Below are 27,955 nucleotides of genomic sequence, written 5' to 3' on the forward strand. Positions count from 1 at the left end.
AATGTCTGTTCATGTGTCAAACATCCCATTTTTGCTTCAGAATGAATTCAATTACTATTTGCCAGATCTTCAACTTTTCTGTTTTAACAAGAATTCTAAAACTATAGAGTAAAGGCAGTGGTTATAAAATGCAATATCATAATGTAGAAGTTTAAATGTAGTCGACACAACTTAAGTAACATGTTACACGTTTGTGGGCAGGTGAAAAAAAAGCAAGTCCCACTTATGTCATGAAATAAGATGGTGGTACAAATTCCAGGAGAGCTAAAAAAAAAAAAGGAAATGCATGCCTAAGTGGCTTTGCCATTTATTTTAATAATAACCTTATGGAAAATAATATTTAAAAAAAAAAACTTACAAATAGTTATCTATAAGACCATTCAGTTTTAGAATTAAAATAGTCTCAATTAAATTTCCGTCGCTTCCTTCATGAAGAGTTAAACATACAAGTGTGAATCCTTTTTTAATGTCTCTTTTTTTAAAGTTATTATTGAATAAATAAGTTATTTACTGTTAGTGTCAATCTCTGAAGATATTACTGCACACAACAATCTAGTTCTATCCAACAAACTATTAAAATGACCATTATTATCAAACCACAGAAGGCTCTTTTCTTGTAACAGAAATTGTTGTTTAAGATGGCCATAAAATTTATCAAAGATTAAGCAGATTTCTTATGGTAAAGTATTTTACAATGTCTCACATATCAAAGAGGCTTAAAGTAACTGAATATTTTTTGACGTGGGAGGTGTGTACACAAAATTGTAAGACAAAAATCAACTAACCTCATTTAATGAATGTTTGCTGTGTTACCGCAACTTTATTTTCCCAGTATTTCTCATACCAACTACCTTTAAATAATAATGGTCCGAAAGTATTTTAACTCTACTTCCCCTCCAGTATAAATACAATTATAAGATAAATTATAATTACATAATAGTTAAAAATGTGGGTGTGATAAGCATAAGAACAATATAAATAATAAATTTTTTTTTCTTCATGCGATACTTATGGCATTTGATCAAGTAAAATAGTCAGGCTACTTATATTGCGGCATTGGTTCATTAAGGATTAATATTGAAAATATCTACTTAAACAGTAAGGGAATCATGATTAACTGTTTATTAATATATATATATATATGAATTGGTAGCTGTTGCCATGTCTTAATGTGGGCTGTTGCCATGTCTGATGTGTATTTTATGTTTGTACTCTTTTCTGTATTTTTTTTGATTTTAATAAACATTTACCCGTATGCCCTAAATAAGGGCGGGTCAGGGTAAATTCTTCCATATATATATAGATAAAAGAGGGAGTACATAGAACTGATATTATGTTTCAGTATATCTTATAATTCATTTATACAGAGTTAAATATTTCTTTTTTTTTTGTTGAGAAAATGTTTGGTTGAGACTTATATGAAAAAATATTTACGTTAGAAATATTTTGGTAAGCACTTCCATTGAAATAAAAATATTAAAAAAGAAACTTATCTCTTTCATTAACTTTCAACTATGATGAAACTAATCTACATACAAAAAATTTCAATTAAAATTATATTATTTTGCCAAGAAACAAATAAGCAGTTAAAAACAAATTTAAGATGGAGCTCAACTTTTCATTCAATAAATAAAAAGTAATAAATCTTTTTTTTTAAAAATAAAATTAAAGTGACCAGAGAATGAATGAATTAGGAAACTTTATAATATTGAGGCTCTGATATCAAACATTTGACAGGAGTTTTAACATTAATGCTTAAGTGTTTGTTCTGAGGAAGGTCAGGGCACACCTAGGGCTGTTGTGCCAGTGAAGAAAAGAATATATACAAGGTATCTGCTACATTTTAGATTTTCAAATTCGTGACTCAACGAAGTTACTATTTTCTTCGACAAAAACACAACAATAAATTTATAAAAGCATTATAATAACATTAGTTGAAATGATAGGTATAACCAAAACTGTTATACTCTGCATTTTCATATTTATAGATTTTAAAAACAGAGTAAAGAAAGAGTGGAAGCAATAAAATAGCTGGAAAAAAATACAAAAGCAAATAATCTTTTTTTCTTTTTGGAGAATTATATTCTTCAGATACTTTTCTTGTTGATCAGAAAAGAAAGAAATACTCCGGATTTTTCTGTTCTCATTTCGAAATAAAAAAAATTCACCAATGACTGGCTTACTTTAGCTAGAATTTGATATAGATAAAATTAAAAAAAAAATAATTAAAAAAATTCTGAAATCAGAGAAGTTTTTTCTTTCATTTTTTGAAAGAACACCATAATTTTTAAAGAACATGATAAAAAAATTTTATATTTTAATAAAATATGACTGTGAGCGGGGATTTTGTAACCAATTCAGATATTCGGAACACCATGAAATTGGGGTGGGGGAGGGAATTCCATTTTTAAAAAAAATCATGACAAATTTTGTTCCAACTTCATGGTTCACAACCTAATTTCATGACTTTCCATGATTTCTCATGACTTTCCAGGTGCACAGATACCCTGTATATATGTTTAAAACCCTTGTCAAAAAATAAAGTATCCAAATTGAGCACTAATGTGTATAGTTTGTCTACAGAAAGAACTCCCCTTGCTACAAAGTCTAAGGCTGTCTGCTACAATGGAAACAAGAACTTTGACTCGCCGACTTCAAAGCCTACCTTAAATATTGACTGAACACCCTTACTTGAAATAGTTAAACATAGTTACTGAAACTGTGAATGGTGAGGGGAGTTCTTTAAATAGACAGCAGGATGTGAGGAAGGCATTAAAAAGCACTTATTCAATCATGTTTCCTCCTTCAAAGAGACAGGTGTTTTCAGTCCTGCTTACCTCAGTAGTCATTTGTTAAACTTCGATTCCTCACCTTTCACGACTACACCTTTTTAAAATTCACTTCGGAACATAAACGACATATTCCTTCTTTTGAGCAAACTAGTATGATTCTTTATTTTTTTTAAATCCTAGAATTCGGTAAACGAAAAGCTCTCAATTTACTTTTTAGTGAAATAAATAAATAATAATCAAATGTAAAAATTTTGGTTTGGAACGAATAGTTTAATGACTATGAAGCTAAAATAGTTTACCCTTGTACTAATGGGTTCATGTCCTCTTTGTTTAGAATGTGGGTCTTAAATTGCCTCATTCGCTCACTCGATGAAGGGTAAAATAACATCCCTTCATGTATAGCTCATTCGCTTGTCCATTCTGAATTTCATAAAAATTATTGTTCAAGTTTTAAAAATGCATCCCAGTATTAAAAAAACCCACTTTTAACGGCAAATGAAGTGATTTTTAGAACTGAGAAATTTACAATCGTGATTTAGTATCGTTTAATATTCGCTTGAGCATCCTTTTTTGCTTCTTAAAAAAAAAATGTTTCATTCGTGAATGACATTATTTTAAAGGAAAAAAAGTCGAATGAAAAGTTGGAGAGAATGTGGAATGACAAAAAGTTTTTGTGAAGGGCGGACTTCAAACACTGCTGTTAATGAACTCACCAACAATAACTGTTATGGATTCACTTTATATGTTTTATCAAGTTATAAAGATTTTCATAGTCACACGTTTTGTTTTATCGTTTTACAACCGAACGTGACCCACTCTAACTCGATAAAATAAATTAAATCAATGATCCATTCGATACAAAGATAATTTGTATTTCAAAAGTGGATAGGTGGCAGTTCACAAAATCATTTCAGGCTTTCCATGCGTATCTGCCTGAATTGAATAACCCGATAACTACATAAATATTTAACCTTACTCCCACAGCCTTTGATTGACGCACAAATATAACACTCACTCAGCATCCTATAATATTTCAAGTTTTAAAAAAGCAATTTCTCGCGATTGCTTTTATCGAGAAAATTAATATCCATTTGCATTTCTGGTTTTTCTCATCTATTGAAAAATTTTTCAAAAATATTTAACCCATAATCTGGTAAATTAAGAAAAAGTAAAATTTTGTAGTTTTTTTTCATGGTGTAAAATGCTTCAAATGAGAGTCTAATCTGACCTAAATGACAAATAAAGAACTATCAGATCTTACTAAAAACAATACAATAGTATTTGGATAGAGACAGGATCAGGTGCTCCTAACAAGATAAATGCACTCCATAAAATAGCTAACTATTAAAAAACAATAAAAATGCTTTTTTTCTCTTTTTATATATAAAATCATTTTTATATAGATTCTAAGTTTGCTTGAGAATGACAATTTTCACAATTTAATCTATAATTATCATTATTAAGGATCAATAAGTAGATTTAAATAAATTTCTAGCTATGAATCATCTATTAATTCCTGAGTCACAATTTCTGAAGACATTTACAGTTTTCTAGACTAATCAGCAAAATAGAAGTCTGTACACTTCCAATACAGTCTTTTCCCTGTTCTTATCTTCTATTAAAATTAAATTTTTTCTTTCTTTTTTTTAAAAAAAAAAGATATAACATAATCTTTCTCTTGATTTTTAGTTTCTATCCTTTCTCAATTTTGAGTAAAGTCCATTCGTTTATAGAAATGAAGTCTTGAAATATCAGAGACTAGCTACTAACTCTGCCAATAACACGCTCCACGTATTCGGCGAGGTCGACTGTTTCTCGTTCGGAGCGTAACACGAACGGATGCTCCTGAAAAAGAAATATTTAGATAATTAGGACATGAAAAAATAAATAGGCAAAATGTTCCACACTAAACTGCCCTTAATGCATAGATTTAAAATCCTTATAAAAATTAAGACAAAGAAAGCCCACACACTAGAACTCACAAATATGAACTTATATATAAAAAAAAAACAATATTAAAACCTAAGAAAGTCACTGTTGAGGAAAATAATTTTATTTTATAACCGTAGCCGATCGGACGACGCGTGTTCGACTCCGCAGTCTCGTCATTTCGAATCCAACCCAGAAGACGACGGAACTCCTGTATCAAAAATTGGAAAAAATTTGCTTTCGTGGAAGACCATGAGAACCTCCCACAGTTCACAACGTCAAGGGGACTACTGTGGTCGGTGCAAGCCGGATGCGGAATTTGTATTGACTGGGATTCGAATCCGGTTCACCTCATTGGAAGACGAACACTCTATCCCCAGAGCCATCGTGGCCCTACCCATCAAATGTGAAAAAATGAGTTCCGTTAGAGCTTTACTAAACTAACGTTAAAAGTAGCTGCCAGAAATCGCTACTGTTTTTTGTATCGCACTACACTAGGTTATAAAAAAGTAGTACAATACACTACAAGAATGAGTAAAGACTACATTAGTTTCACCTACTGCTAGAGCGGTACTTCTGACCACCGCTGCTGATATTGAATTCGTATCGATCAGCCGTTTCTGGAAGGCGAACACTCTATCAGGGCTCCGAGGAAAATAATTGTAAAGAATATCGAAGCCTATTTGATTTCAGGTTGAAACTTTTAACCCACTGACATAAAAAAGTTTTATTTTAATCTGTAGTTGCAAAGACATTAGAATAGATAGGGAAATAATGTATTGAGGAGAAACCCTGTGGTTCAAGGTATTTCTTTTAATTTCCATTTATTTCTTCCTGGTTTTCAACAGATTTTGGTCTTCCACAACTGTAATGTGTCAGATTTTGATAGGCTCCCAATGTGTTTTTTCTTTATCTTACTTTTTAAAAGAATGTTAAAGGTGATCTTTAAAACACATATCTTTTATTTGACTTCAAACAAGCAAAAAAAGGGGGTTCTTTCCATTCTTAACCAATCATTTCACGTTTTTTAAAGGAAAATTTCAGTTAAAGTAAGAGTTTTTTTTTTTTTTTGACATTTAGCTCTCTTGTGTGACGGCAAATTTGCTTTCCATTTTCTCATAGACACACATAGTAAATCTAAAATATTTTTGCAGTAAACAAGCACTTCATAACAGTAAGAAAATTATATAAACTTTTATTTTTACTGTTTGAACTTACCTTTTTTTTCCACACTAGCTCTGATGAAAACTGTAAGTTTTTTTTTTAAGAAATTTTTTTAATAACCTTCAAAGTACGACCCATCAAAATTTTATTTTTGTGAAAAATGCCTTTTTTCAGCTTTAACCCTTTGACGGTTAGGGAAAAGGGCAGTTTTCGTTTACTTAATTTGCACAGTCTAACGAGTAAACAGTCGTCAAAAGTGGCAGCTGTTTCTCCCCGCCGTTCTTCCCAAAATGTCACCCTTCTCTGGCGATGCCGTAGCTAGCTTGCCTCAAGCTGTTTAAAATTTCTTAAAGTATTTGTAGTACATAAATAGCAGTTTTTATGCACTTTAAAATTATTAATAAATGATAATTATTTAATAGTAAATTAAAAATATAAGACAAATATTAAATTGAAAGGACTAAATAAATGCAACTAATGTAAAACTTTACGAAGCATTTAAATACAGTAATTACCTAACAATTAATCATCATCATAATTATCTAACTTTCGCTTCTGAGCCATTTTACTTTACAAACACCCTAAAAAAGTGCCAAAATACACATAAAAAGAACAAGGTAAAAAAAAAATTCCCCCTTTATTATGAAAATAAATTCATCGGACCCATACTGCCATCTGTAGACAGTAAAACTAACTACATTTTGCGAGTAGGATTCGTTTGTAACATAACCAATGCAGAATAATAATGGCGAACGAGCTCAGCTCGCACTGGGGAAAAATTTCACTATGCGAGTAGTGCTCGTTTCTATCCATTTTGGTTGCAATCTTGCTCCCGAGAGGAACTCGTTTGCACACATTATGAAGCACGATTCGATTGCGAGCCGAACTCGTTCATAACCATCAAAGGGTTAATGGTCGATACTTAAATACGTAATTGAACCCGAGGTTGATAGATTTTAGTCAGGCCAGATAAAACCAATCAGTTTTTCTTAGTTTAAATCTTTAAAAGGATTTAAACTAAGAAAATAGGACAGCTATTATAGAGGCATTCAATAGAACTATTTATACATAACATTTATTTTTAAAAAACTGTAATAATATGAAAGGCATATAAAATTATCAATGAATTGCGGCATCAACATGACTGTATAATAGGAACAGTCATTTGGAGCAGCCACTTTGTATTTTTTTTAAACAGTTTGAAGCTAAAGCTTTTAATTTGGGATGCTTTTAAAACAATCCTTTTCAGGGGCCTGTCTAGGTTTTTCTGAAAGATACCTATTTTGTGAAAATTTTGACATAATTTGTGAAAAATTAAAAATTATATTAAAAAGTCCACACAAAAACATGGTAAAATTATAGATTTATCGTTTCTTAAGGGAAACAAAAATAAAATTTTAAGAAAAAGTATTTTGTGAAACTATCGTTTTTCCGAAAGTTGAATTTGTGAAACTACCGTTTTATCTAAAATTGAATTTGTGAAGGTACCGCTAAACGGTAGTAAATTCGGCCTGGACAGACCTCTGCTTTTAATTGGAACTAAAATAGTAAATCAAATTTTTTAACGTAGCTTAAACATACGAATACAAATGAATTATAATTACCAACTATCCAACTTTTTAAACAAAATATATTGATTGTTTTGAACAAATGCACAATTTCATAGAAAATGTTCCACTTGCAGAAGTTTCTCCACAATTTTGAATCCATTTAAAGCACAGATACAATTAATTTGAACATAAAATAGATTTGAAAGATTTTTTTGACATATATTGAAGTAAATAGGGAGTGACAATGACATCACTAACATTATTTCCAAATAATTGCCATAAAGAAGAAAAAAAATCAACAAGGAAATAAATCTGAATATAATAATATCTGTCTGTGGTTTATTAAAATAGTTCTTTGTAGTATTAAATTTTATTTCAAAATGAAAGTATACAATACACATGAAAAAAATTCTCCCCATTGATGTTTGCAGGAATGCTCAAGGGAGAATATTTCTGGGGGGGGGGGGGGGGAATGTTTTTTTAAAAAATATTTGAGATGTTTTTTTTAGTTTTTCCATTGTGAAATAAATGGATCTAAAATCAGTGGTTTAGTTAAATAGACAACATTTTTTCTCCTTAGAAGTGGTTTTTTTTTAACCCCATCCCTGATTATCGCGAGTAAACTCGGGCATATCAGTATGCGTCAATACGGTTTTACTAGGACGGAAGCAAAAATAATAATAATCTGCTGTGATTGGAAGTTTGTCAATATCTGTTTGCGGGACTGCAGATGTGTTTTGTACAACTGTATATACAATTGAATTTACATAGAAAAAGGGAGTAAAAAAATGGAGTTCGTGATCGAAAGTAATGCAGATGATTTTACAGACGATGGAGATGTGAACATATACAAAGACTAATATTCAACTTTTTTCATTTGCCCCCAGATCATTTGGGATAGTAAACTGATGAATATTTTTCACACATAAAAAATTAAAATTTCAACTTAGAACTTGTGTATTATGTTTTGTTTTAGTTCTTTGTGTTTATTAATGAAATAAAAAAATATGTTGATTTTTTGAATTTTTTTTTCCTTCAAAAGAAAATCAGTAAGGGAAGCGGTTAAGTGATAGAAATGCTTTAGAAATTTCTTTTCAGTGAGATTAAATTTTCTAGCCAAAAACATTATATCTTCAAGTTATAACTCACGAATACATAAAATAGAAAACGAGAGAAGCACAATTGTAAACAGCCATTTGGTTGGACTAGAGCAGTATTTCCCAAAGTGTGGTACGCGTACCCCCAGGGGTACGGGAACAGCTTAGCGGGGGTATGCGTCCTTATACGAAATATTTTGCAACAAACCAAAATTTCAAAAAATTTTATTTAAAAACATAGCTAGTCATGAAAATTTACAATTACGTATTTTTCTATTGGCTATTTTTTGTAGAGTTAACAGTTAATAACTAGTGGTGTCAACTTTTGTAAAAAATTTTTATAGTGAAAAATGCATTCATTTTTTTATTAGGGGTACACAGCATTACAAAAAATTTAGAAAGGGTCAAAAGTGATAAGTTTGGGAAACACTGCACTAGAGCATGAGTTTTCAAATTTTCGTTTGGGGATGGGGGAAGAAGAGAGGGGGATGTTTTGTATCAGTCATATTTATTTTTCCATTGTTATTTCTCAAAATTATATTGAATTAAAAGTGATATTGAAAGAGATTCATTTAAAGATTAAATTGATGCAATTTTTTGTAAATATTATACAGCTGTATCTCAAAGTCAGGCAAACTATATATTAGTATGCATGTTTCATTTAAGTAAAAAATACAATAAATATATAATAAAAAAATGCGCACTCTTTTAGAAAAAGTTCGAGGCTAATGCTGTTCAGTCTCTTAATGCAAAAAAATAGTCAATGCAAAAATTGGTACAGTTTTTCGAAAGATTTAAGGAGCATTTTGATACAAAAATATAATTGATTATTCAAAATTAAAAGATTTTTTTAATGCTGTAACTCATTTTTCTAAAATTGTTAGCAGTAGATTAAGTACTTTTTGCAACCCATGTCTGAAAATGAGCAACACATTTAACTTAATTTTGAATTAGCTTTTCAATGATTAAATAAATTTTTCTGTTTTTTGATAACATTTTATGAGCCTTCTTCATGAAGAAAATAAATAATCGTAGGAAAATTATATTTATTGTAGTCACTTTCTCTTTTATTTAAAATTAAAAAAGACTTTGGCCATTTAAAAAAAATAATAAAAAATTGAATTAGTTTTTGAAGTATTATTTTACAACGTTTGTTCTACCTCTCTTTTTGATGAAATTCATTTTTATAATCCCAAAAGCTTAACAAAAATATCATTTTTGTCCTATTTGTAGGATAACATAGCAAAGTCAGTAAAATAAAATACAAATATTTTTTTAAAAACTATTTCAAGTACTAGCCTTGGTATTGATATTTATGAAAATAAATATAGATTTTGAAAATTCTCAGTCTGATTATTCTTTTTCAGATGTGTTTTTAAAGCGATCTTCTGTGTGTTGATGAAATGCTTATTCCATCTTTTTAAAATGTTAACAGATGTAGAATAATGATTCTTTTGAGTAAACATAAAACATACAAAACAAAATGTATAAAATTGTATCATAATTTTTGCATACTCATATAAAATAATAACATTAAAATAAAATAAGCTTGCCATGAAGTCCATTATCATCCATATGTCAGAAGAAATCATTAAAATAAGAAAATTACCAGAAAATTAAAATATGAGAAATTCTTTTAACACTTTATGTTCGTATACCTCTACCTTTCGGCACATTTATCAATTGCAGCCCAAGGGTCAAATACTATTAAGGGGGGCTATTTTAAAAATTCTATGCAAATCATTAAGCGTTTCAGTATTTAAATAGTTTCTGTACACAGTTTTTAGTCTATTGTGACATCTATAAAGCATAAGCACTTTTGGCAAAAATATGGTATATCGATTTAAAATGCACATTTTACTAGCCAAACCTTAGTATTGAATCACCAATGGTAAGTTTGCAAGAGGAAATTTTAAGTATAAAATTCAAATCACATAACAGGGGTGGTTGTGAGTCCAAAATCCCGAAAATTTCTTGAGTAAAATCATTAATTACGCATTTCAAAAAATTAATGGCTTTATTAATTTAAATCATTGATATTTTGAAAACATGAAATTTTAAGTAAATTATATGCAGCATAATTTAAATGAATAATAATGTATAAGTTTAGTTTTATTTCTAATCACATTTATTATTCTACTGGAAAAAATATTTACAAATGAAAGACATGCCAAGCATAAATTCCAGTTCTAATATTTTTAAATAAATTATACAAAAAGTTTCATACATAAATGTGATTGATGATTTCTCGAAACTTCATGACCCTGGATTTCCGAAATATTCCCTATCGCGTTTAGCAAAAAACCTTCTAATCCGAAGTACAATCATCTCTGACATAAGCAATATTAGAAGCTGAATTTTTCAGGAAATTAAATTCTAACTAAAAATCAATCCACTCCAATATTCATATCAGTAGTAACATTCCACTGCAGGTCAAGTACCCAGCAAAGTGATTCCTGAGCGATAATGGGCAGGGTTAGGTTACCTCTAATGTATTGCAAATAAAGCATACAATTTAATAAAAAAAGGTAAGATATGCGAGCGAAGAACTACGGACGTAATTGCAGGGAATTTAGAACAATAGCGGGCACATAGTCCGAGAAGTTGAGCCCTCAAACTCTGAAGAAAGGAAATGGTTTATCAGTAATCGAGAACATTTTGATATAAAATCTGTACTTTATTGTCCTAATTTATTATTTAATGAAAAAAAATAAATAACAGATGGTAAAAACACTAAAATAGAACTTTCTTAGTTGGAAAAGAAATAAAAATATTTAGTTGTTTGGGATGTTTTAAAAACCTAAACATTCCCTCAGTGTATTTTTTCCAGATGGCCCTGTTTGCATAATCAACCCACTCTATTATTTTCTGAATTTTATCTAACTACATTAAATGGTACAAATTGTTTTACATAAAAGGCATTAAGATAAGCTAAACAGAACTCCATGGTGTAAGACTTGAAATTTTGTATTCTCATGTGAAAATGGGGAAAAAAATACACTCTAAAAACAACCTGAAAAATTTAGCATCAAAATAAGGCATTAGAATAAAAAAAGAGTCTCTTTTTGCTATGGAAAAGTAAACCCCCAAAAATTTGAATACATAGTTGAATATTAATTAATATATCAAAATTAGTTTGAAGTTTGTGGGAAAACTATACACAAAGAGTTAAGTTAAATTATTAGGAATTCAAAAATGTTCTCAATTCCAATAATTTCCTCTATCATAGTATGATCATGATCAAAATAAAATTTTAAAAAATTGTCTCAAAGTGAAATACAGTGAACTCTGGCTACTACGATATCCAATACAACAACACCTCCCTCTACTACAATAATGTTTCGTCGTCCCGACGCACTTGCACATGAATTAATGTTATCCACCTCTCAATATATTGCAATATTCTCTGAAGCAATAAAACCCTGTAAAACGATTTTTCTCCCCTTCAAATTTCAACCTTATTTTTTTCAATTAATTATTGGTTTTCAAATAATGTAAAAAATCCTATTTTATCATAGTTTGCCATTTTGAATAAAAGTTTGGCATTAATTTTTTTACAGTTTTATCTGATGAGAACCGATTTGGAAGAAGCTAACATTAAGCAATTTTTATGGCATAAGAGCAAATATATATATATAAAAAAAAAAGGAACAGTATACTATTTAACTATCTATCAAAAACTGTTCATGAAAGAGTTGCATTGGCATAATTTTTCACAAAAAATTATTGGAGGATCTAAAATACTGCACATGCTATATTGAGATCAAGTGTCGAATGGAGTAAATATCACTCAGCAGTTTATTTACGAAAATTAAATAAAAGGATATTTTTCCTTTCCTTTGATGGTAGAGTTCACCCGGGAGAGATCTGGACGTCATAGAAGGCATGAACAAAATTAAATATTCTGTGACTGAATATTTATTGCATTGATTTTAAATTTTCATGGAACTCAGCAGGTAATAGGTAAAAATAGTTGGTTTAAAATAGTAAAAGGTTTAAAATAGTTCATCTATTATCGAATAGGTAAAACACTTTAAAAAATAAATTTTGTAATTATCTGACAAGGTTCATAAGTTTTTTCTTCAAGATTTTAAAATATTATCTCATAAGACATGGTTCCATTGAATAAGTATCAATTGTGAAAATAAACACACACAAATAAAAAAGACAAAAGTTTCTTACCAACAACTTTTTATATTTTGGCCGATGTTGTTCTTCTTTAATTAAACTGCAAAATAAATTTGAACAAAAATCAAACATAAGGAATAAATTAAATTTTTTTTACTTCATTTAATTTTTTTCATGAATACAGGGTTGCCACAGAAAAAAAGGAACAAAATAGTTGCTTTTAGTAGCCTAAAGCATGAAAATAGTTGCCGAAAACTATGAAAATAGTTGCCTAAATACGAACAAAAATATGACTAAAATTTTATTAAATGATTTAATTGTCATACACCATGATCAATTTAGTCATGTTGGTGGTAGCAAATATGATCATTTTTATAAAAACATTAGTGTTCAAGCACTAAATTTTTATATAAAAAAATTAGTATATTTGCAGAAAATAAAATACTATTAATTACTAGAAACCATTTAAAAAAATTTTTTTTTATTAAAAAAAAACATTCTTTTTCTAAAAAAATTTCAGTTTAACTAATAATTGATTCAGCAAATATATACATACATACATACATTGAGAGAAGTGATTATTCAAATTCGAAATTCACACATTGTAATATCGTATTAAAAATCGGGTTTTTTAAAATCATGCAGAATTTCGCAGTAATAACCGTTGAAAAAGCAATTGAGAAACAATAGAGATTTAGAATAGAATCTGTTCAAATTGAACGCAATAAAAAGTGATGACTCAAATTTGCAATTCAATTTTTTTTTATTTTGTGCAGGCTGTCAACCCAATTTATGCTAAAAAAAAATAAAACAACTAGGAGCACAGAAAAGTCTCCTAATAATCTCCTTTTCCTGAAAATAGTTGCTTTTTTTTAAAAAAAAAGCCTTTTTAGGCAAAAAGGCCTGAGGTCACAAATAGTCGCCTGTGGCAACCCTGTGAATATGCTTTAGATTCGTCAAAGTACAAATAATTACAATGAATGATCTTAATTTTTAACATATAAAAGCTATTAAGAATGACCCGCATTTAATGAGGAACTCGGGGAAACAGAAGTCGAGGCTGTCCACAGTTCATACAAAAATTTAAACATAACGTGTGTATCTTAAAAATTTTTTTATTTAATCTTTATTATAAAATATTTACATCTATATTTTATACGACTTCAAAAAACTGCACACGGTTTAGCAATTGCACAACAGCACAAGTCAATATTTTTGAGTAATCACTAAATTCCCCACTTCTGGGATGATATCCAAACTTTATAGAACATCCGACTTTAAGAACCCGATTTTTTCTGTTACTGCAGGAGTTTTCGTACCCTGGAGTTTTTTTAAAAACTAACATTTTTTTCATTTTAAAAATGCGAGTGCAAATTGCTAAAAGCTGATAATACCACTTAAATAAGTTTGTTGAACACTATAATTCATGAATTTTAGAGATTAAAATAGAGAATGAAAAAAGTTTTTACCAAGTATTAACAAAATTAACAAATTCTAGTGTGAATGTGTTCCCATTTTCGTTAGGACTTATTTGAGGGGGGTCGCCTTGTACTACTTGAGTGAGTTGTTCAAAAACGCTGTTCCATTTGGGATAAGGAAATCTGCCAGTTGAAACCTCAATCTGAAAACAATAAATAGAAACAGTAATACAAAACAAATCTTAAAAGGACATTCATATATTCTAGTTGTTCATAAATTTTATTTTGGTAATGTTCCACAACCATTATATTGGTTCAATGTTCTTTCTAAATATGGCTTTTTTCTATGAGGAAGAAAAACACATTTTAATACATTAAAATTAACTAATTTTCATACATGTATAATTAGAAACCTGAAATACAATGCATCTAATTTTATTTTAAAGAAATGCATAAAAGGCAAAAACTTGTGATTTTTAGTATTTATTTTATCTTTCTGTTGTTGAACAAAAGATGATAAGGCATCAAGCCCTCCTTAGAAAATGGAAGGTATAAAGTAATATTTTTTAAAATGCGAAAAATGAGTATTTTTCATTTATGAATATTTTCATCTGGGCTACCAGTTATTGAAGAAAAAGATTCCATGGGAAGGAATAAAAAAAGGAAAATTTTATTGCTGCCGCTAAAGTACATGCTGAAGAAAAATTAATTTATAAGACTAAAACTATTATGTGAGGGACACTTTGAATCAATTTATCAAATTAAAGTTCATACAGGGTACCTGCTACATGTTAGATTTTCAAATTCATGACTTTCCATGATTTCTCATGACTTTCCAGGTGCACAGATACCGAGTTCATAATTTTTTTAATAAGTCAGTTTTGATTTCGGTGTCATTACAAAAGAAAAATGTGGGTCTTATGTGATGAAACTCTTAAAATGCTGAAAATAAAGGGTCAGATGGGGTAAAGTGGGTATAAAATCAACCTTTAAAAAAAAAAAAAAAAAAAAAAAAGAAGGCTCTAAGAACCAAATCACGAAAGTTTTCTTACCAAAATTTTTTATACATTTTATATACTTTTGATACATATAGATTAAATATGAAGTATAACTTATTCATTTTGCTTAATTGTTTTTTTACAGTAATACATTCATAAGAACATGTTTAAATATACCCACATTAACCTAAGGGTAAAGTGGGTATATTTTATAATTAGTATATACTTAGTAAAGTGGGTATAGTTTTATAATTAGTATATATTTCACTACAAAAACATATGTAAACTTTGTTTCAGAAATAAAAATGCTCTTAAGTAAATGTATCCTAATTATATTTAAAAAAAAAAAAGAGCTAATGTTCAGGGTTATCAAAATTAGGTATTTATAGGTTAATTTACATGGTTATCAACCCTTGGCACATAGTCTGAGTGATTCCGTGATTTAGTTTTTCTCTCCAACCACAGCCATAATAGCCTGTCTTAAATAGTGATCTCTACTTGAAATAGTAAAACTTCGTAACTATAGTCACCGCCTCAGACAAGGGGAGTTTCTTCCATAGATAAATTATACGTGAGGATATAATCAAACAAGTAGCTATTTCATTATAAAATATAGAGCATTAGATATTTATTAAAGTTAACACAGAGGGAAAAAAAATCTCTATCATGCAACTAAGTCTAAAGGTATAGCCACTTTATCTCACCTCAGAAAACAATTCGTTATAAATAAGAATATTAAAATTTCTATGCTCTTAAATACCAGTTTGAACTAAAATTAATAATTTTTATCAGTGTTTAATGCCATTAGAAGAAAGTTGATCAGCAGCTTAAGCTAACATACTCTCTAAATTGATCATTAACAGATAGTTCGTTAACACTGAACTTTTTATCGGCTTCTAAAACAGAAATTAAAAAGGAGAAAATAGATGTTTCTTTTAAAATCATATCTCCACCGTATCCTGAGTACCGACTTTAAATCGAGTTAGAAATACAGTAATAAGGATTAAACCACAATTGAACTGTTGTCCCCTTAGTTTCATAAATGTAATACTTTTAAGGAGATGATTAATACATTTAAAGATCAGTTTAGAACCAATGTCTGAAAACATCATTCTCAACATCTTAAACATTCCCATAATTATGCACTTTTTTCACAAAAAAATGTGTGACTATCGGTTCATTGTATGCAAGCACACAACTAATTATAATAATCCTACCCTTAACCATAAATCCCGAAACTTAAATTAGCCCACTAGGCAAAATTGGGAGAGTCCCAATACACTAATTCCATAAGTAAAATTTAAAGAAAGAAGAAACATTCCACTCAGGTCTCATAGAAATTGGACATCTTCATATAATATATTTTTATTATTAATTATATTTAATATTTATTATATTATATTTATTGATTAGAATTACATTTATTAAACATAATATATTTTTGGACATCTTTATGTAAATTTGAAAACTAGATTAGGCGTCACATTTTTGCAAAAATAGTAGCCACAGACATATGAATCCAACTTACCAAAGTTATGCCTAGGCTCCATACATCAGATCTAACATCGTAGCCTCTGGCCCTACCAGGATCTATTCGTTCTGGCTGTAAGAGTAGTTATCATTAACAAATTATTTACTTCATGCAACATAACAATGTATAAATTTTCAATAGCTTTCTTTTAGCTTTAACTAGAATTTTTAAATAAGAAAATAATGAACAAATAGAAATAAAAAAGCTCATTCAAAAATTACATTTATGTTTTCAAATAAAAGTAAAAATTTCTTTGCTAAAAACTATAAATCTTCACAATTTGTTAAAATACTTAAAAGGAAGAAAATTAACCAAATGATTCCTGAGAAGAAGAGTTCAATTTTCTAGAAATGTGCTGCCCATGGTTACCAAATTTTCCAGAATGAAATCATTTGTATAAGAGAAAGTGGCAATGTCTGTTTTTTTTTTTTGTCAGATGTCTTCATCTTCTAACTTTACTTAAGATGTTTCGTATTTTTTTTAGGGAAAAAAGAATCATTTGTTCACTGAAATCAAATTCAAATACAGTGCAGAACATCTTATCCGTAAATCAGAAAACCGGAAAAACAGATAATCTGAATGAAATTCGGAACCGGAAATAAATTTTCTTCCATAAAAAATTTTTTTTTTCCTGCAAGATTTTGAGCCCATTTTGTTATTTAGAACATGCGGCGTATCGAGTTGACGAAAGAACTGATATAGAGGACGGATCAAAAGCCGTTTGTAGACGAATCTCATATAAGCACAAATAGCTTATATATGTTATTAATAACATTAATAAGCCTGTATATAATTTTTATTTCATAATTTCTTTCCTTATTTAAACTTAAGTGTATTATTATTTATCATTTTTTATTATTTCTAAAATTATTTCAAAATAATTTTTTAGTTTCGTTTTATAAACATTAAAAAAAAAAAAACGGCATTTTGTAGCGATTCAGAAAACCGGAAAAATCAGTTATCCAGAATCGCGATGGTCCCGATCGTTCTGGATAATCGGTTCTCTACTGTACATAAATAATATTGCTCATTTTGGATCAGCATTATTGTTTTAAGAGATATTCAATATATAAGAATAAATGTTGTAAATGCAAAACTGCCAAATTTTTTGTTGCATATTCTATAGAAAAAAACTAGATAAAATTCTTTAAATTTTATTCTTTTTTTAAAATTTTTATTTTATTATTTGTTGAATACCATGCTAACTGAAACCAGTATTGAATTTTTAAAGTTTAAGCAATATCCTTGTATTTAGTATCATTTTAAAGGAAATGTTTTGTAATTTATGAATTCAGTAGTTATTTTTAGGAGTTACACATGATTAGAGTAAAATTTATCATAAATATAGAGCATTCATGATTTTGACTTGTTTTGCAAAAAAAAATTATCTATTTAAAGAAGAATAAGTTATTTAAAATTTTACGATTTTACATGTTTTATTTATGATGTAAAATAAATTTCTCCTGAGTCTAATTATGCAGTAATTTCCCTCAATCTTTTTGTTTCAGTCAAAAATTATCTCAAATATATGTTTGTTACAATTATTCTTTTCAGTTTATTTCACTCATTACACAAACAACCATTTATCTTAATAACTGGTTTTTAAAATAAAGTCTATTAGAAAAATCATATTATGTTATATTTTTGAAAAAAAAAAAATTCAAATGTTGAAGTTTCTCATATAATAGAGGGGGTGTAACAGAGAGGGCAAAACTACATGTCCTCTCAGATGCACAAAATGTAAACAAAGCTGATTGGTTGGTCATTAAAAAGGAACTCTAGGAAAGTAAACAAGTGGTAATGCATCCTAATTCAACTAGTTTAAACCAGTTCCTCTACTGTTAGAGCACACTTTTTATTCAAAGCTGTGCCATTTTTTATTTGATAGTGTGTTTTACAGTTAAAAGTTTTTTGAGTGAGTAATCAATATGGGGAAAACAGCAGCAAAAAGAATGAGAGAATATAGAACTAGAATGTCTCAAAAAGATGTTTGTAAGAAGAAAAAAAAAGAATATAAAACGAAAATTTATGATAACAGAAGTATTTTAAAAAAAGAACATTAACAGAAAAATCTATAAATTAAAAAAAAAGAAGAAAAAAAAGGCTAAGAAATATATAAAGGCACTGATACAAGCAGTAGAAATTCAAGAAGGATATTCTCTTTATAATACTCCTCAGGCATTGGGGAAAGCTACAAAAAAAGCCAAAAGTGCATTACCAGCATCTCCAAGAAAACGTTTTACAGTTCTATGCATACTCTGTAACCTTACTAAAAAATAAAAAAAAACAGCCTAGCAACAAAGTTACGGATGAAACAAAAAACTTGTAATAAATTTCTACTCATCTGATAAGCTTTCTTACAAGACTTCTGGTAGAGCTGAGCTCAGAGAAAATGGACAGAAAGTCACAAAGCAAAAAAAACAAAGAAAAAAAAAAAAGACATTTTCTGTACACCTTGATGGAAGCATATTAAGTTTTAAAGCAGATGCATCCAAGCATAAAAATTGGCAAATCTAAGTTTGCTGTACTGCGACCTATCCATATTTTATGCGCAGCTACAACACCATATCATGTGCGTACGTGCTATTCATGAAAATGTGAATTTACTATTAAAATTACAGTGGTTTACCAAACAATTAAATAGAATTACTAAATATAGCGACTTGCGAAAATTGCTCAAATGATTTTTTTTATTTTATAACTGTCACTGAACACCAGACCCAAATTTGAGTTTATGGCTACCCATGTTCAACTCCATAGACTCGTCATTTCGAACCCAATCCACAATGCAAGGATGTAGCGTGGATTCACATGTCAGATATTATAGCAGTGCTGCCAACTCCAACTTTAAATAACTGAAGAGTCACTTTTGACTGTAATATTTTCCTTAACTGTTTGTCAAATGTGTAAGAAGTCCCCTCAGTTACATTTCATGTCCTCTCTGTTACGACACATTATTTGGACTTAATAAAAAAGTGATCGCGAAAAGTCTTATAATTTATTTTACCGTGAAATGTGATAATTTCAAAAAAAAAATAAAAAAAATACAGATAATGTTTAGGATGGTTCATATCGCAGAATTTAGTGTAAATAACAGTGTATGTCAAAAATGTGGGATTTTATTTGTTCCCTCTGTTACAACTACATTTAATTAATGTGCAATTTAATTATGAGAACCTTTTATTATTTCATGCCAATTCATTAAACATTGCACCCTAAAGTAGCATATTCCTGTAGAATTCTTATTTTTCAGAAATATTTAGTATATTTTTTAGAATACAGGGATGAGATTAGCCAAAACGCAAAAAAGCTGAATTTCCACGATAGTAAATTTTACGCAAGCGTAACCCTTTAACAATAAATTCCAGACAGTTTAAGGTAATAAATAATGTGTTGACATACAATTGTGTACTAATCTATTATTATAAAAACGATTACATTGATACTTAACATTTAGTGAAAAATAATTACCAATTGAAAAAATAAAGCTGGAAATTATATTTTTCCTCAGTTCACATATGAGACAATTACTACTTGAAAAACTACCTGGTTTAGCAAATGAAAACTACTGAGAATATATATTAATATTTCATTTCTTTTAATAAATACTGTTATGTGATTTATAGCAAATATATCAGTAATATTACTTTTTAAATTATATTGGAAAAAAAAAACTTTAACAATAGACCGAATCATTATGTTCATATTATAGTCTAATCTAACTACAGCCCTCTGAAACATATCAATAACAGTGAAGTAAATATATATAGTAACTCCTTAACATACAAAAATTGCTATTTTAGTTTGAAAAATTACATGACAATCAGCAACTGTTTAGATATTTGTTTCTTATTTGATAAGAATTTTGCATTTTATAGCATAAATAACAGCAATTATAAATAAAATTTTGATGATGAATTAACTCTTTTTCCCCCAATTTTATTTTTAATTAAATCCTTTTTTATGTGATTGCTTTTGTTTGCTATATCTTTTATGTTTGCTATATTTAGTCGTTAGTCCATCTTCAAACATCTTGTGACAAATCCTATTTTTTCTTCTTTGCAAGCACAGAATGTAAGTTTTGAATATATTCCCTTCCAGTTTCTCTGATGTTGTAACACTTACATATACTAATAATCATTATTAGAAAAACAGTCACCTTTATAGTAACTAATTAAGAAAAAAATTTACTTCTTACAAGAATCGCGATAGTTGATCTTAAAATTGCGTGAATATGAATAACAATTATGGATTTTGAAATCACATGAATATGAAACTAGATATACGATTTTAAAAATGAGAAAATACAAACTGGGATATAGAATTTTTAAAACGCGTAAATACAAATCACGATTCATAATTTTTAGATAGCTTAAATACGAATCATGATGCGTAATTTTTAGATTTCATAAATAAGAATTATGATGCATAACTTTAAGAATGCGTGAATGCGAATCCCAATGTCTTATTTTAAAATCTTGTATAAATACGAAAATCAATGTTTGATATTACAAACCGCATGAGCAAATCAACACATTGAATTTTAAACCTGCGTGAATAAGAATCACTACATAGGTTTTTAAAAAGACGTAAATACGAATCACAATATCGGATTTTTAAATCTCGTAAATAAGAATCGCAACGTACAATATTCAAATTGCGTGAATAAGAATCGCAACACGCAAATATGAAAAGCTATGTTTGATATTAAAATCACGTGAATAAGAATCGAGATATTAGCAGATTCCAGGCTTGGGACCTCTAAAAGGCTTGTCAGAAGCAGCCTTGTTTGAACTACGAAAATCGGATCTATCTGGAGGGCGGGTAAAAAATTCGGAAAATCTTATGTGCTGCGTGTAAAAGGGGAGAAAATAGGTCAAATAAGTAAAAATGAGAAAGGATTGGTAGCTATGTAATTTGAATTTTCTGTTTCTCTTTGAAAATCGGTGAATTTTCTGAAAAAGCGGAATACTTATAAAAAAAAATGAAATTTTTAGAAAATCTGAAATTTTGATAAAAAAGCTGAAATTTAAGAGATAAAAGTGAAAAAGCGGAAATCCGCTAAAAAGCGGAAAAATCTCATCCCTGAGAATAAAATACTTGTGTGATTCCCCCTCTGTTATGCTTGAGATAGTTTTTGCTTTCACAATTGAAAACCTGTACCTGTACAGTGCAAAAAAATATCCTTTTCAGGGTATCTGCTACATTTTAGATTTTCAAATTAATGGCTTAACGAAGTTACTATTTTCTCCGACAAAAATACAAGAAATTTAAAAAAGCATTATTGTAATAACATAAATTGAAATGATAGGTATACCCTGTATAACCAAAACTGTTATACTCTGCATCGTCATATTTAAAGATGTTAAACTTAAAAAAAAAAAAAAAAAAAAAAAAAAAAAAAAACAGGAGTTGAAGCAATAAAACAGCTGGAAAAAAAATACAAAAGCAAATAATTTTTTTTCTGCAGAATTATATTCTAAAGATACTTTTCCTGTTCATCGGAAAGGAAAGAAATACTCCTGATTTTTCTGTCCTCATTTCGGAATTAAAAAAAATTCGCCAATGACTGGCTTGCTTTAGCTAGAATTTTAAACTGATAAAATAAAAACAAAAATTCTTAAATCACAGAAGTTTAAAAGATAATTCGCTCTAGAAATGATGTTTTTTCTTTCATTTTTTGAAAGAACACCATAACCTTTAAAAACATGTTATATTTTAATAAAATATATTTTAATAAATAATTATATTTTAATAAAATATGACTTTGAGTGGGGATTTTATTACAAATTCAGATATTCGGAACACAATGAACACAATATCTAAATTCAATTTTAAAAATTAGATTTTTCAGCGACCTAAATCCTTGACTTTCCATGATTTTCTTTCTTTTTATATTCTATGTTAACTCATCATTTAACATGGTACTCATACATTCCTTAAATTCTGCCAACTTTTTAGGGTAAAAGAAATAACAGTTTTGGAAATAACATCTCGGGAATGCAAGCAACATTTACAAACTTTTGACATTGTGATTAATACACAATTCGAATATTTACCAACAAAACAGCAAAGTTAAATGCTAATATATAGTTGGTTCTTAAAAGAATAAAATGAAATCAAGAAAATCATCACCGAAATAATTATAATGATTTGTCGACAAACATTGCCGTTAGCGATTGTAAAAAAATCTGATTCGTTGGCTTAGCTGAGAAAAAAATAATTCATCAATTTCAGCGGATGAGAGTACAAAATCTGTCATAAAAAGTGTAATACAAGATCTATTGTTATTAAATTTTAACCAGCTCATTTTTGTAGAATTATATAAAGCAGACATGGGATTGCTGAAAGAAGAAAATATATTAATTTCTTTTCTTTTTTTTAAACAGAAGATAAATAAAAGACTAAAGTAACATTTTAAAAAATTTTTTATCATATAATTTTTCTTATTAACACATAAAAAATATATATGTATTGAAAAAATTACATATTCCTCCTTTTTTGCTCTTTAAGAGTTGTCAAAGCATCAAAACAGTAAAAAAAAAAAAAAAAAAACTGAATCTTTTTTAAAAATTGTGAAATTCGCAGCGATAACTGGAAAAAGGTCACTTACGAAGTAATTTTTATTTCCGACAGACACAGCATGAATCGGAAGCTTCAAAAAGGGAATAATTACAAGTATCGATAATTAAAAAAATATGCAAAAATCAGAACTGATAACTGCCGAAGAATTCCAATCGCTTCAAATAGTGAAAACTCAGGTGTACTATTTGAATTTTAAGGATTATAATATTATGAGGATTTAAAAAAATAATGAAGAAAAGCACCAACAATAACTGCCAATTTCTTTTTCAAAATCGATAGATTTAGCCAAAATCGATTGTGTCAAAAAAGCAATTGCTAAAATGCGTGATTCGGATTTCTCATTTTTTAATAACATCAAATGAAAATATCAGTAAAAAAAAAAAAAAACATTGGTAACATTACGTCACAAAGAATTTTGGATGTCGTAATAATAATGTATAAGAAGTATGGGGATTTAAAAAAAAAAATTCATACCAATTATGGGCAATAAAACGATCAAAACACATGGATTTACGATGGTATTGATACAAATGGAGCACATAAAAAAGTGATTTTGCAATGATTTAGGAATTTTAAAAACCAAGAAAAAGTCAATTTCATTGCAATTAAGAGAAACAAAGTTCCAAAGACGGATTTACCATGTTATTCAACACTTTGAAAAGAGATAATTAAAATGGGCAATTTGAAATTTCCATGTCTTAATATCATATAAAAAATAAATTAAATCTAATTACAGTCAAATAAAGGGGGGCAAATATATAACGTAGAATAGACAATTCTTTTGTTATAAAGCAGAATATGAAACGAAATCGCTACTCATTAAAATATATGGTTTTAAAAAAATTAGAAAAATGCCATTTTCCTAGCAAATAATCTTTTAAATGTTTGCCATTTTGGAATTACTTTTTAAATTATCAATTTTCTACCTTAGTTGTCATCTCTGTAGTTCATTCATTGGAGACAAAGTCAGGAATTTTTTTTCAGTCGCATGTTCTCAAAGTTAAATTTTTCTCAGATTTGCGTAAAAAATGTCGGTATCCTGCACGAATGAGCATTTAGGAAGAAAAAAAAGAAGATGCGTGTAAGGGTGAAATAAATGTCTCCTAAACGAGATTTTGAGTAAGTATTGAAAATTAAATTTTAAATTAGAGGAACTGTTAGAATATAAATTATTTCGATTCGCAGAAATCCGCTGAACGATGGTCCTGAAATTCATGAAATTCCGCAAATCAGCTGAAGAATCACATGCGTGATGCAGTTAAAAACACTAAAACATTTCGTCAAAGGTATTTTTAGTAACCATGGGAGAGTTTTATGCGGCATTCTAGTTTAAAAGGGTTATAATGGACCGAATTTTGATGCAAGCTAAGAATTGTGGATGGTATTTCAACAGTTTAGCAATAAACTTTCGTCTAAAACTAGGTATAACGGATGGTAATTAAGAAAATAAGTAAATAATTTAACGCAGTAAAAGTAAGAAAAATCAATGAATAAAATTCCAATTTTTTTTTAAAAAAATTTCAGAAGGGTGGCCACGCTGATGCTCCCAACCAAGAATCTTGCACTGCTGAGTGTGCTTTCTCATTGTCATCACAACAGCACGTCAAATGCAGAATTTTTTCGAGCTATCTGCGACAAAACTCTCTAACGCTAATATCTTTCAACAAGATATTTTTAATAATTACAAACATATATGTCACAAATTTAAAATAACAATGCACTGTGCTTACAAAAAAAAAAAAAAATCTTGAACACATATTTTTTTTTAATTCAACATGTAATAATTTCTGATTCTAATATTATGGGTGATATTCTTACATTTTTTTTTTGGGGGGGGGGAAGTTAAAAATCATGAATTCCACAGTTGTAATTGCCAAAAAAAGATCGATGACGAAATCACGCGAATTAGACTCCCGATAGTGTGGTGTAAATTGAGAGCGTCTAAAAGTGAGCATCCAAATGCCGGATTCAAATATTCCGTGTAAATTTCTGTAGGAAAGAAAATTCTTTCTGCAAGAACTGTGTAACATTCTGCGATTCTACCACGGGGAGTCAAATGTGACAAAACACTTTTTCAAAATGGCCTATTATAATTTTGACAGGGTCTAACATTGCTTCATTCAGCCACCAGCAGTATCCTGATTAAAAGATACCTGTCTGGTTTTCTCACCGCTGTTGGATTTCCTGAGAAAGGCAAACTTCCCCCTCGTATTTCCAAAATGTTAAATAAGAGCATTTTTATGATAAATAATTATTGAATGATAAAAAAAACTAAAAATAGAGTTTCAAAAGAAATTACCGCCATGTAGGGTCGACATCCAGCATCCCTTGTTTTTGCAATGGAATCCACTAATTGGCCACTAATTCCAAAGTCACAAAGCTTAATGTTTCCTCTACGATCTAACAGGATATTGCTTGGTTTTACATCTGGAATAAAATATACTTTTCATATGAATAATCCCAAAAAACCGAAAGATATACCTGAAAATATGAAAACATCAAATGCTTCAATAATTATCAGGGGTCTGTTTAGAAGAAATTTGGGTCCGTTAACGGACCCTTCACAAAATATCTTTTCATAAAAACGGACCCTTCAAAAAATATTTTAACTTAAAAACGGACCCTTCACAAAATGATTTTTCTTTTAATCGAACCCTTCACAAATTCATTAATCTTCATTATTGTTTTGTTAATCAAATAAGCAATTTTACAGTGCCGAGCATAATCTTGTTATCTATTTACAATTTAAAAACTCCTTCAACAAGTTTTTTGCAATGACCGAACCCTATTTGCACAAATTCATAAAAGCGGACCTTGGTTGAAAGAATGTGAGTAATTTTTTCACAATTTCACGAAAAATGGGCCTTTCACAAAATGTCTGGACAGACCCCTGATTATAAAGAAATGTATTGAGCACTCAAAAATTTAGACTTGAATTAGAAAAAAAAAATTTAACTTAAGGAACTCAAAAAATATGCCGGTCATCGATGATGATATAAATTTTGGGCATCCACTCCATTTCTACAATGTTAAAATTCTTTCCACCTCGTCACGTCACTTCGACTTGACGTTCCGAAATGTAGATAAACTATATTGACATAAGGTTGCAGAATGCAATATATAAACATTCATACTGTACAAAAGCTGTTTAATCATTTTTGTAGAATAATTTTTCTGCAATCATAAATGAGCAATATTATTAGCGGCCAAGGAATTGGTTCAAGCATCGTGAGTATAGGGATAATTAATTTGGGAAGGTCACAGAGAGATTTTCCAATTAGATTTGATTCTGCAGTGGACAGTGTTATCACAAAATAAGGCATGACATTGGCTGAAACCATTTAGATAAGAATTGAACTGAAATATTAAATGGCATCTGTTAAGTTGGGCTTAACTTACTGCCTCGTAAAATTTCAGAAGAATCGTTAAGACACTTGGTTGGGGAGATCAGCCTGAGTCATGATGGCTCAGGGGATGCTTTCGCCTTCCAACGAGGAGAACTGGATTTGAATCCCAGCGACTGCTGGTCTATACGAATTCCGCACAGTGCTGATATGAAATATCCTCAGTGGTTAGAGGCCCCCTGTCGTCAAGCTAACAGTGGGAGGTTTTCGTGTTTTTCCTCTCCATGAAATGTGAGTTAGCTCCATCACAAGTCTTCCACGAAGGCAAATTTCCCCCAATATTTGACCCAGGAGGAGTTCCCTTGTCTTCTGGATTGGGTTCAAAATGACAAGGCTACGGAGTTGAACATTAGTAGTCATAATCCACAAAATTGGCTAGGCTGTTAAACGACGGTCATAAAATTATGAAAAGTTCAGCCTGTATGTCTCTCATTTTATGCAGTATCACTCTGCATCACCCAACTACCTCTGTTACTGTTTTTTTGGATCGTATTGAATTTAATCTGATCACTATTATGACTATGAATCCCAAATTAGGCTGCCAGAAAATGACAATAAAACAAGGAGAAACATATCAATGATTTTTTTTTTTTATGATATTGTATCATTAATTTTAATTGAAAAATACAAAACAAGTAAGTTTTTTTAAAACCATATAACAATTGATCATTATTTTGAATAATTTCCCTCGCTCTCTTCATTTAAAGTTCATACAATTAAAAAATCAACCCAAAATTATCCTGATTTCGTTTGACAAACAATAGGGATGCTACTATCATCATCATAATAGTTGGCCAGACAGTCCAATGTGGGCCAACGCCTTCCTCTGAAGAGTTCTTCCAATTTATCTTTGATCTCCAATTCTTTTCATTAATTGCAAGAAAATCAAACTCCACCGAGTCAGCCCATCTCAATCACGACCTTCCCCGCTTACTTGTTCCGGTGATTCTACAAAAGCAGTATCCTTTTTATTGTATTGTCATCACTCATTCGTAACACGTGGGCCATCCAATTCATTCTATTTATATTTATGTGTTTAATAATATCGGGTTGTTTATAAATCTCGTACAGTTCAAAATTAAATCTCCTTCAACAGTTGTTGTTTTCACATTTACACCACCAAGTATACTCCGCAAAATCCTTCTATCAAATATTGCGAGACAATTTTTCTCCAGTTTTGTCATTGTTCGTGCTTCAGAAGCATATGTCAAGACTGGACTGACAAAAGTTTTGTAGACTAAGAGCTTTGTTTTTCTACAAAGATGCGTAGATTTAATTAATCTTCTCATTTTATTTGACTCTATTTTTAGGGACGCTACTATATTTTATCAAAATGAGCAATTGAAAAACAAAAATGTT

At 29.3% G+C, this 27,955-nt stretch overlaps 1 protein-coding gene across 2 annotated transcripts in view; it reads right to left on the bottom strand.

Moving 5' to 3' along the window:
• Positions 1-1,644: 1,644 nt before the first annotated feature.
• Mkk4 (dual specificity mitogen-activated protein kinase kinase 4) overlaps positions 1,645-27,955 on the bottom strand; it is a 47,223-nt gene continuing 20,912 nt past the window's right edge. For both annotated transcript variants that reach the window (XM_043053165.3, XM_043053164.3), the window contains exons 8-12: positions 25,492-25,619; positions 16,605-16,679; positions 14,130-14,281; positions 12,715-12,760; positions 1,645-4,637 (exon numbers count right to left, since the gene is read on the bottom strand). In XM_043053165.3, the coding sequence (XP_042909099.1) occupies positions 4,551-4,637; positions 12,715-12,760; positions 14,130-14,281; positions 16,605-16,679; positions 25,492-25,619 (488 nt within the window). In that variant the 3' untranslated portion in view covers positions 1,645-4,550. The remainder of the gene's footprint in view (positions 4,638-12,714; positions 12,761-14,129; positions 14,282-16,604; positions 16,680-25,491; positions 25,620-27,955) is intronic.

The sequence above is a fragment of the Parasteatoda tepidariorum genome, chromosome 4, assembly GCF_982258835.1.
Source record: "Parasteatoda tepidariorum strain Cologne lab strain chromosome 4, Ptep-v5.0, whole genome shotgun sequence".
Classification (NCBI taxonomy): Eukaryota; Metazoa; Arthropoda; class Arachnida; order Araneae; family Theridiidae; genus Parasteatoda; species Parasteatoda tepidariorum.